The 11,999-nt window shown below is 42.9% G+C and overlaps 1 protein-coding gene across 1 annotated transcript; it reads left to right on the top strand.

Annotated features, from left to right (window-relative positions):
* The first annotated feature begins 5,856 nt into the window (after positions 1–5,856).
* On the top strand, positions 5,857–11,184 carry LOC128449797 (transcriptional repressor scratch 1-like). Its single transcript, XM_053433102.1, has 2 exons — positions 5,857–5,968; positions 10,457–11,184. The coding sequence occupies exons 1-2, from the start codon at positions 5,857–5,859 to the stop codon at positions 11,182–11,184; spliced, it is 840 nt and encodes a 279-aa protein (XP_053289077.1).
* Positions 11,185–11,999: the final 815 nt, after the last annotated feature.

The raw sequence follows: 11,999 nt of genomic DNA, 5'->3' as shown, positions 1-11,999 counted from the left end.
CAAGTGTGTGTGTGTGTATGTGTGTGTGTGTGTGTCTGATGAGAAGAGCTGCTCAGCAATATTTAGTGTTACTGCGACAGAGCAGCTTTAGGACGGAACAGAACAAGGCTCACCTTCAGAAAAGACGAAATGAGAAGCAAAGAAAGAGACAGAGGGGGAAGAGAGACCCGAATACATTTTGACTCACTGATGCTCGTCAATGAAACGTTTTGCTTCAAGTAAGAGGGAAGAATCTCAGAGGCCAACGTTTAAAGCAGAAACGTTTCCTCACACATGTCCTTACCCCTGAGAGAGGGAGAGAAGGCAGGTGAGAAAACTGTTGTGACCTTCTGTATGGAAACAGCAAAATGAACAACAACCTCAGAGTGTGCATCATGTAAATTTACACTAATGAGTCCTTTAAGTCCACGCATATAAAGATGATTAACTATGAGGGGCAACGATGCTGTGTGCGCGTGTGTGTGTGTGTGTGTGAGTTGGGGTCAGGGATGATGTATAATAATGAGTCACAACACGAAAAGCATAACGTGTTATTCCAGTGGACTAGTAGGCATTAGCGTGTATATGAATACATGTGTGTTTGTATTGGGGCATAAGACAAAAGGTCCAAAAGCAGCTGCCCGCTTGTCACATGCATCACACTCCATATACACACCCACATCCACCTACACACACACACATGCTCGCACAGACCTGCACACACCAGCTGGGCAGCGGCTCCGTGTTTTGTGTCGGCCTTCAACAGGAGCCGCATCAATTAAGCCAAACAGGACATCGATCACAGCTAACCTCATGCAACATCTGACGCACACACACACACACACACACACACACACACACACACACAAAGAGCGAAAGCACATTAACATGTTTCTTCCAAATTCCTCATAAAAATTATATCAAGTCAAGTTTTAACTGACCCCAAAATAACAAATTACAATTTTTTTTTCTCAGAGGGTTTTTCCCTGAAGAACCCACATAAAGGGCAAAAGATGAGGGATCTCTCTCCATATAGAAAGTGCATCCCTCCACTTTCTACTCACCTAAAACATTCTTTAAAAAGGGATATTTGATGTCATGTCTTTGTATTCATATCTTCCTTTTCAATTCAATTTAAGAGCTCAGTTTGATGATGATGAAAAAAGTAGACGTGATTTTGTGTCTTCAATCTTTAGTAGAAAATACTAAAAACGGTAAATAATTGGTCGTGTAGAGGTTCGTCAGGTTTACGTTAAAGCAACACATGAATATAAAACAATGTTTCCAGTCTTATTCGACTCAAACATTGACCAGCTGACCACATTAAATATAACACTGGTAGCAGATCTGTCTTTTGGGGGGTTTGCTCACGAGGTCTGCTGACAAAATAGAAAAAACTCCAGTTTCTCCCCAAAATAAAGTGTGGTGCTGTTTTTGAAGTGTGAGGTTGACACCAACGTGAGAACACCCAGAGCTTTCCTCTTTTGGCTGCAATTCACACTCAAATTTGCTCCAGTGAAAAATTGTTCCCTCCAATCCCCAAAAATGACTCAGTCACAGACACAGAGGGCGACTCGCTGTCACTTTGCTTCTTCCTTGTTGGTAAAAAATGCCGTAGATCTAACTTTGAAATTACCAGAGGTCAGTGATGAGAAACATCCCATGTCCTTGTTTACACATCTGTGTGTACGTGTCGGCCTGTGTGTGTGTGTGTGTGTCCTACGACATGTTCACGTCCATGTATACGAGCCAGCCTGTTTATTTCTGTCTGTGTCTCATTGTTAGGTTGCATGTGTGTGTCCACATGGCCTCTAATGATGATGAAATGTGTTGTTAATGTTGTAGGTTATTTCAGTCAACTGACAGTTGTTGTAGAGGTGGGTGTGTATCGTGTACTATGTGTGTGTGTGAGTGTGTGTGTGTGTGTGTTTAATTGGACCTCCCTGAGCCAGTCTCCAGGTGACGGGACTCATCTGCTCTTCCCCTGATTAAGGACAACAGATGGACTGGTAGCTACACACACACACACACACACACACACACACACACACACACACACACACACACACACACACACACACACACACACACACACACACACACACACACACACACACACACACACTGCATCGTCAAATACACTGAACATACTCATATTGTGCAAATCACGTGGCCTGTAATCAATACCAAATACACACTGTCCATATCTCATAGATATCATGATAACCATGGATCATGCACAAATTACCCAGATGCCTCGGTTTGTTCAATCTTCATCATTATTGCCTGTCTCATCATCACGGTCAGCTACACAGGAAAACTCTGAATCCCCCTCATCCTTCTGCAAATCATCCACATGCTGTCTCTTTAACTTGACATCTCCACTGTCCTCCTCCATCTGTCGGATATTGTGAGTTCATTTATTCAGCCAATGAGGCTAAAAACAACAAAAAGTAAAAGCTCAGTCAAGGAAAATGTGAGGGAGAACCAACAATGTGAGCTGCTGTGAGATGTGCTTCCTTTTCTGCTAAACGAGTCAAATTTAACAACATCCGTTACTCTATAAATATTCATTAAATACTTGATTTGTGAATAATTTTCCTCCGAAAAAGACAAGATACAGAACAGAACACACAAACCTAAAACCTCTTACCTAAAGCACACAAGCTACCACAGCGCCATGAACTTAATGGTAAATTTGCAAAGACAAATTAAAAGGAGACAAATTAAAGACAAAGAAACCAAAAGTTATTTCTTCTTCTTCTCTCTTTGCTTGATTTTACGATACAGACAATTGCATGCTTGTGCATGTTTATATGATTATATGCAACACAATGGAACTCTGTAGGAAACGGATGGAGTGATAAACAAAGGAAATACAGTAAGTACGGTGAATATAAACATGAAATATTATAAAGACACTAATGATGGGATTCAAACTTTAATAACTTTGAGGTTATTTATGACGCCGTTCACAGCTGAATCCATAATTAATGCGTTTTATTTCTTTGTTTTATTTTGTTATTTCCCCATATTGTCTACTTTTCACAGATGCTGAATCATTACCCAGGTAAAATGTATGGCCGTCAACAGAGCAGCTAATTGAGACCGAGCTTGTGCAGCTCCAGACTCTATTAGCTCCAGAAAACTTCAGGGCCAGAGTTTGATCCGTCATCTTCTCCCATTAGTGTGAATACTTGATCTTTAAGTGGTTTCTCTGTAGATCGGACTCATCCTCCGAGCCTCCGCTAACCTTTAACAGATGTTCAGCAACTTTCCAACCAACCTGAGTCAGTGTCCTGCCTCATTAAAACACAGCAACAGCTTTTAAATAGTGTAACAACACAAACTCAGTAATGTGCACTGCACACACACTGGGACTAATTAAAACATATTTATAAATGGTCACTCTGGGTCTCAAAGTGAAGAAGATATCAAGATGGTGCATGACTTTTACACTTTAACTACCTCCAACAAGGAGGATAGGTTTGGACCCTCGTCTGTTTATTTAGCAAGATTACACAAAAAACAACTGATCGGAATTTCACGAAACTTGGTTGAAGGATGCAGTACTGATCAGGGAGGGACCTCTTACCTCTAACTTTTGGAGCAGGTCACAGAACCGCTCATTTTATCAGCTTCACCCTTGCCATATGTATTGATCATGGCCTGAGGAGGTGCAGTCACACACACACGATTAATAATAATACAAATTTAAGAAACAGGCGACCAGTGTGCCTTCAGTCTATGGACAGAGTTGAACATGTCTTCTCCTTTGTCCTCAGATAAACAGAGGAGGACGGCAACTGGGTCAAACCGAAGGTCAACATTGCTGCCAGATAATTTTGAGTTGCAATTGCTGATCTATCTCTGGCAATATCTTAAACTAGATATCTTCAAGGCACATTTATTTTTAAAAGTTTTGAAATGGATCTGTAGATTGTGTCGATTGATTAACAGAGCTCTGAAGTAGTGTGTGGAAAAAAACACAACTGATCAGTCAATAACTCAAATCTATATAAACCACATAATTAAATAATAATGAATCACAATCAGTTTCATCTTATACATAAATTTGACTAAAAAATCTTAATTGCAGATAAACCAGGTAGAATGAACAGAGAGTTTTTTTAATTCACTCTATTTGATAATTGATAAAAAGCTCGCCCAGCACACAAATAATAGAAAGTCTCAGTCTATTGTAGAACCGTTCGAGGAGGATTCACAGAACAGCCCGTTACAAACAGGCAGGTTTAGAACTGCACCGCATTAAAGTCCCTGTAATGATCAGAGTTGTTGTTACATAATCTACAGAAACTTGGGAGTGAACCTGGTGTGACCCCGGAGCAGATAGGACTCTTTCTCTCATATTAATCCACCGTGCAGTCGCTGTAAAACACTCCATTTGGTCTACATCCATCTGCCTCCGAGGCCACATTAATGATAATTACGAGGCTCTCAGCATGCTAGTTAATATCCCCCATAAAACCCGTGTCATCGAGCAGAAAAGCTCAGATAGAAAACGCTTAGCAGGTGATAAAAAGAAGAGAAGGGAAAACAAAAAGAAAAGTAGACCCCCTCCTCCCAAATAATACAAAACCATGCTCACAACGAGACAATATTTAAATTCACGTTACACGCTGTGATAGCTGAATCAAATCGATGAGTGCTTAAAGAAACCATAACAATAATTTCCATTCTTATCTCCCCAAAACATGGCGCCTGGCCTCACACACACACACACACACACACATCCACACACACAAATACACGCACGCACGCGCACACATACAAGCCCACACACATACACACACTCTCTCACTCAACAAATGAGGAGAAAGGGAGTAAGGAGGGAGAAGGAGAATGAAAGAGAGAGAAAGAAAGAAAAAGAAGAGAGAGAGAGAGTGGGGGGGGGGGGGGGGGGGTGATAACAGCTTCAATAAATCATCCGGGCCAGTCGCCGCTCCCCGGGGATGTGGGATGGATTAAATTAAGCACTCCCTCCACCCGTGTGTCTATCCATCTCTCTCTCTCTCTATCTCTCTCTCTCTCTCTCTCTCTCTCTCTCTCTCTCTCTCTCTCTCTCTCTCTCTCGGTATAAATGCCAACAGCTGATCGCGAGACGGCACACTCACGGGAGCACCTCGCGGAAGCTGCAGAAAGAGAGCGAGAGAGAGACGGAAACAGAGAAAGAGAGAGAGAGGATGCTGATGATCCCCACTCGGCCAAGCGGAGTCTTTTTGTTTTTTGCTGTTGAAGGGAATTAAATAAGGACTATTTCGCAAAGAAGAAAGGACAACGTGGCCGACAATTATTTTGAAAAGCTTCCAAAACCTATTTTACATCCTCTTTCTTATTTTATTCGCATCCCTCCTCCTCCTCCTCTTCCTCCTCCACCTTCCTCCTCTTCTTCTGAGAGGCCCGCGAGCTGTCTCACGCTGCAGGGGTTTCCTTCCACCACCTCTTATTTACTTTTATTTATTTATTGTTATTACTGTTTTTGTTGTTTGACTGCTCGCGAGCCTCTGTCTTACGCTGCACGAGAGCGCAGAGAGAGAGAGAGAGGAATAGAAAGAGAGAGCGAGAGACCCCCCGGAGGGAGCTGTCCGGTGCTGAAGTTGCATTTCTCCTCTCTCTCGTGTACGAGAACCAGACAGAAGACGAGCAGAGAAGAAAGGAAGAAGACATTTAAATAAAAGAGAGAGGAGACTTTCCATCGGATCAGTGCAAGACTCTCTTCCTCAGTCCACTGCGTGTGTGCGTGCGTGTGTGCGCGTGTGTGTGGCGGGTTGAAACCACCAGCACGCTGGCCAGGCCGTCGTGGATCGCCTGTGTTGTTTGTGAGTGTGTGTCGTTGTGTTGAGTCGGTGTCGCACCATGCCAAGGTCCTTCCTGGTGAAAAAGGTGAAACTAGATGATTTCTCCACGGCGGATCTGGAGAGCGTCTACCGGCACAGGACAGACCTCAGCCTGCGGCTCCATGACAAAGGTAGGTCAGGCTGAACTGCGCACACAACCCAGCACTAACAGGTGTCTCACCACTAACACAAGTCGGTCTATGAGAGGAAGAGGAGGAGGAGGAGGAGGAGAAGAGGGATGAGGCGGAGGTAGAGGGCGGACAGGCAGGGGACCTAAGAATGCCGTTTCTAAAAATGTGTGTGTCGGAGAAGAATTCCTTTAATGCGACACCTCCATGTGCCAATACTCAATATCTATAATAATCAATTTAATATGTGCTTTTATAGTATTTTATTTCCCACCAGCTCTTATTCTTGTTTTCTCTAATTCCTCTCCAGCATTTCCAAGAAGAACTTAAATTGGGATTGTGCGCAACCAGTGGGAAAGTGTGTGTAGCTGCTCGGGGCCATTTATGGAGCCCATTAGATTTGACAGTGTAGTTATGACCTCTCTCTCAGGTGACCCAATGAAAGCTCCAAAAGTTCCTTTCAAAATAAAGGACCCTTCAAGGTTTCAGTGCGACTGTAAGAGCTCCAGTGTACTGCAGGGGAACCTGATAAGACTGAAGAGGTGCAGTTCAACAACACACAACTCTGTATTTACTGAGAGTGTGAAGTCTGCAGCCGGTTTGACTCAAAGCAGTTGCTCGAGTTGTGCGAGCCGAGCTGCCACTGAAGCGGAAAGGTCACTTGAGAAATCAACTAAATCCAGCGCATCCCATGTTACATTGATTTTGGCTCATCGTCAGCAGGGAGTTTGCCCCCCCCCCCCCTGCCATCCCCTACGCAGGCTTAGTCAGGTTAAAAGAGATAAAGATGGGATAGAGGTTATTTTGATCTGCTTCACCTTCACTGGGTGTTTTAGAAGATGCATGGAACCTACACTCCTGTATCCTGTAGCCTGGCTGTCTTATACAGGGAGAGAGCTGACAGACGCAGGAACACTTGAAGTGATTCAATGGTCCAAACTGCAGCTGCAGCACAGACGAGAAGCAGCTGTGATCAGACACATTACCACCAGTGCACAGGTGTTTTCCTGGTTTGTTCTTCTTGGGTGCATTTTAAATCAGCTCCTTCACAGGCTTGAATTGCACTGTCTCTATAGAGAGGGTTTGATCTGTGCTCTGTACCAAGGTGTGCATGTCCTGTTTTTGCAGGGTTAAGATATTTCAGCACGACGATTTCTCCCCTGGAGATAAAAAAAAAAGGCACCTCCCTCTGTGCTACACTTACAACAGCAGCCTGTTGTATTAATTATCACATGAAGAGAAGAGGAGGAGACCCTGACCACACTTATCTCATTTCACAGTCACTGATGAACTGTTGAATACTATTGAGCTGTTGAATATCACAGTAGATTCCTAAGCTGAGGAACATTTCTCTCCAAAATGATTAATTATTTCAAACAGTTTTGGTTTAAATGTTGAATATAAACAGTATTTTACTCTATTTATTTGTTGAGATGTACTATTTAGGTACACTATTTAAGGAAGCCCTCATTGCAGTTAGCCTCCAGCAGGAGTAAGCAGTTATTCATTGTTTTCGTGCTGCCCTCTGCTCCTGTGAAGCTGTGAACTTCCTCGCGCCCTGCGACTGTGTGCGTCACATCTTACATGAAAAGCCAGAGATGTCCTTGCCATGTAAATGAAGCCACTGCGCTGCTTCCACCCCAATGTCATCGACACATTGACGCACCTCAGCATGTGCAGTCGGCACGCGAGCCCTCTCTGTTATTTCTCCGCTCATAAAGCAAAAAAAGCTGTCAGCGGTGTATTTGTAATGTCGAGGTTAACCAGCCCTGCTCGGCTTGACACGCGATCTGCTGCCTCAGCAGCGCTGCGCCACACACTGCCTACACCGGCCACCTTTTGTCTCCATCCCCAACATCAGATGGTGACAGCTTAATGCAGCTTCTACAACCAGTACAATACGAGCTCTACCCACACAGCGCTATGAACAACTTTCTGCTTGAACGAACCAGCTTTGGGAATAATTTATGTCTCCCTGCGTGGTTCCTGTGTTGTGTGTGAGATGGGAGTGTGTGTTCAGACAGGACGAATCAGCAGATATGAAGAAGCTGTTGAGCCTATGTAGACGTAAAGAGGGGTGTCACCTCGACCTTGTTGCTTCTGCCGCTTATTTAAAAAAATCACCAGACTGGATGGATAATAATATTTAAAGGGATTAAAAAAACAAACTAATCTTTGTTAATGACTTGTCTATCTCTACTTGAACTTCAAACAGACAGATATCAGTCATGTCGAATTGATCACACTCAAGTTTTTATTTTGGACATTTTAAGCTGATATTTAAGTAAGAATAAATATAGAATAAATAGAAATTATAGAATCTTAATCTTGATAAATAAACCTTAAGCTTTGTTTTGTTTTGTGCTTACCTGTGGCCAGTGTGTTGTTTTTTGGCTCAATGGAAATAAAACATCTAAGTATGAGTGTGTTTACATTAATTAAATGAAGAGAGAAAGTGTAAAGAAATATGTTAAGTACCATAGGTTGTTTTCACAGTTCTCTGTGTTTAGGAACAGTTAAGTCTCTATTTAAGCTTTTAAACCAAACCGAATCTATCGTGTCAAACTAATTCTAAGACACAAAAACTGCCCGTAGCATTTACTTGTGTGTGTTTGACAAAACTTGAAGTATAGCAAGTCGCATCATTGTTTTTGTGTCATTAGAAAATTTGCAGAAAACAACATCCACAGTTAATACATATATTAAGACAGGCAGTTTGTTTATATAGTAAAAAATATATTTCATAATGGGTGTGTTTGCGTATAAGCAAGTCACACTGTGCAGATAGATGCATATAATTACACTTTTGTGTATTTAGCCAGTTATGTGGACGAATCCACATATTGATGATGACTATGAGAAAACACACACCAACTTGAGAAATAAAAGAGCATCTTCTTCAGATATGAATGTATCAAGAGGGAGGGTGGCATGATCCGACCTGCTATAATAATCTATATAATCTATAGTGCTTTACAATGAGTTTAAGTATATTTGTGTGTAAAACCTGCTGTAGGTCTTTGACTCTCTGCTCTGTAAGTCAGCACCTTCCTGTTGAACTGAGGGAGTCTCTCTCTCTCTCTCTCTGTTACTGTGCCATCGACGGGCTCTGCACTGGATCTGTCCGTGGTGCTGATGCTCGTTCTCACACTAAATCAGCTTTCTCAAGTTCAGGGTCAGTGTGTGTGCCATTTATCTTTCACAGAGGAACTGTGTTAACTGTAACCTTTGAGGCTAAGGGGAATTTTATAGCTGAAATATTATCTGGACCAACACTGGAGGCTTTTTTCACACTGGCAACAGGTGTGCGGGAGAATCAATATGTCACTTCAGTGTTTCACGTATAAGTTGAAAGCCTTAACAGTTACTTCTGCAGCATTGCGGGTCTCTTGCTCCATATGCAGAGTAATAGCAGGGGATGGGATGATTACTATGGGGTAGATATGTACATGAATATATATTATATTTTATATACTTTATTATCAGTACATTATGAGTGAAGGACATCACTCGGCTCCTCTTAGAATCATCTAAATAGATTTTCTTCTATATTGTACCTCGCATAACAACACATAATCTTGTGGTTGTTGTACAGGCATATACATGACAAATGTGCTGACTGACCTTGGATCAGATCTAATTGGAACCTTCAGTTTCACCCACTGTGTTGCCATGTTTGAGTTTCTGCTCTTTCAGTGTCAAGAAACACAGCATCTGGTTTTCTCATCCATTACAGCGCCGCCTGTCATGTCAGCAGTTATGTCCATCCACAGCAGTCAGTGAGCGGCTTAATGAGGTTACTACATACAACATGCTATGGAACCTCTAACATGTTACATGCAGGAACATGTTGTAACCGAGTTCCTGGTTGAATACTTAAGTTAACCATTGCCCCAGTGATGTTGGTTTTATTATGAATGGACACGAACAGGGATGCAGGTGCAGAAAATAAACACCACTCAGCTTTATAAGAGCAGATGTGCGTTACTAAAGGTGTAATGCTCACTAATAGAGTTGTTAACATGAATGAGGAGGCACTTCTTCAGTTCCACCACTTCACAGGGTGTAATGCTCCTCAGTACACGGTGTCTCTGTGAAGAAAGATAAAGCTGAGAAAAGACAAGTATCTGGTTTCATTCGGCTGCTTTTGTTCAGCTCGCAACAGCGGTCGAATAATGTCAATACAAACTTTGGCCTCCTGTTGTGTCCCTTCAGGTACACAATTGTATTGAATGTCCATTGCAATGGTTACCAGTATTTAAAGGGTCTCTTGTGTGGAGGGTGGAAATCTTTGCCACTGTTCCCCTCTGTGATTCTTATTCTGATAGAAGAAATTTGTCTTCTTTACTACCGATCAAATTACGCAATAGCTGCCTCAGGGACAAATAATGGTCTTATCTCTTTATACCAAATGTCTGATTCTTGTTCTATTTTTCATTATAACCTCCACTACCATGTTTTTTAACCTAAATACTTTTTTTTCCCCCCCAGCTGGTTACATCAGTGACTACATCAGCCCTGTTGTGTACGATGCTGAGAGTGACAGCGGGATCAAGGTGCCGTCTCCCGACCCGATCTATGACGGCATCCACAGCGACTACGGGGCCCCGGACTCTGAGTCGCCCGACAGCCCCAGCTCGGAGATCACCGATGGCTACATCAACGGAGATTCTGCAGTGAGTGAGGGTTACTCAGTCGATGCCTTCTACATCAGCGACGGCCGCTCGAGGAGGAAAGCTATCAGCAGCCCCCGGACCATTCAGAGGCACACCTGCAACGAGTGCGGCAAAACCTACGCCACGTCCTCCAACCTGAGCCGGCACAAACAGACACACCGCTCGCTGGACAGCAAGCTGGCAAAGACATGTCCGACCTGCGGGAAGGTGTACGTGTCCATGCCCGCCATGGCCATGCACCTGCTCACCCACGACCTCAAGCACAAGTGTGACGTGTGCGGGAAGGCGTTCAGTCGACCTTGGCTCTTGCAGGGCCACATGCGCTCGCACACGGGTGAGAAGCCGTTCGGGTGTGCCCACTGCGGGAAGGCCTTCGCGGACCGCTCCAACCTGCGCGCTCACATGCAGACCCACTCGGCCTTCAAGCACTTCAAGTGCAAACGCTGCGACAAGACCTTCGCGCTCAAGAGTTACCTGAACAAGCACTACGAGTCCGCCTGCTTCAAAGGCCCTTTCTCCCCTCTCGGCCCCTTAGATGCATGACCCCCCGCAGAGATGAGACAAATGGACTAAGCTGCAGAAATAAGTTGCCATTATCCTTAAAGACTTAACTGCAGACACAAACAATCTATTTTTGGTCAGAGTATGACCTTGCTTCCCCTCCTCCATCTCTCTCACTACCCCCTCACCTCGCTTTCCCTTGGAGCCTATTCATGATGATGACGACGATGAAGATAGCACAATTTTTTCTCCTTGAGATTTGCCCACTTAAGGATTTAACTGATCTACGCATGCACTTCCTCAAAAACTCTTCACCTCCTCTTCCTCTGTCTGTTCCAGATAGAGACAATAATACTGACACGGCTTCCTTCTGGCATCTAAATACAGTATGACACCGTATATTTTGGGACACTGATGATGAGGATGACGAGGAAGACGATAGTTACTGCGTTCCTCCCTGCACTGAAACACAGTGAAAGAGTTATCCTTCTTATTTTTTGTTTGGGGGGAGTAATAGTAATAATGATAGTAATAATAACGATAATAATAATGTTCTGCTGCACCAAGTGACCATAATCTCTCCGCCACTGAGGTAAACATATTATTTATATATTTATTAACTTATTAATTTATTTATACATTTGTTTTTTTTTCAATTCTTTTTTATTTATTGTAAGTTTATACTTGATTTGTTGCACTTTAATTTTGTATGTAGGATATTTGCTTACCTCTTTTTATCACTACAGGCCAAAGCATATGTCACTTTTTTGAGTACAATTCTTTTCTTATTATGTTTTTTTTTCTTTTCCAATTAACGTCATTGCATGCAAAAAAAATAATGAAATCTATGCCAACGT

Source organism: Pleuronectes platessa, chromosome 10 (assembly GCF_947347685.1).
Source record: "Pleuronectes platessa chromosome 10, fPlePla1.1, whole genome shotgun sequence".
NCBI lineage: Eukaryota > Metazoa > Chordata > Actinopteri > Pleuronectiformes > Pleuronectidae > Pleuronectes > Pleuronectes platessa.
Note: the sequence above shows the minus strand (reverse complement) of the source record. Positions and strands in the feature narration are given on the sequence as shown.

Excerpts from the sequence above, each read along its gene's own strand:
- LOC128449797 (XM_053433102.1), top strand. The coding sequence starts at position 5,857 with ATGCCAAGGTCCTTCCTGGTGAAAAAGGTGAAACTAGATGATTTCTCC. Across the intron at positions 5,969-10,456 it reads CCTGCGGCTCCATGACAAAG|CTGGTTACATCAGTGACTAC; the intron begins GTAGGTCAGGCT and ends TTTCCCCCCCAG.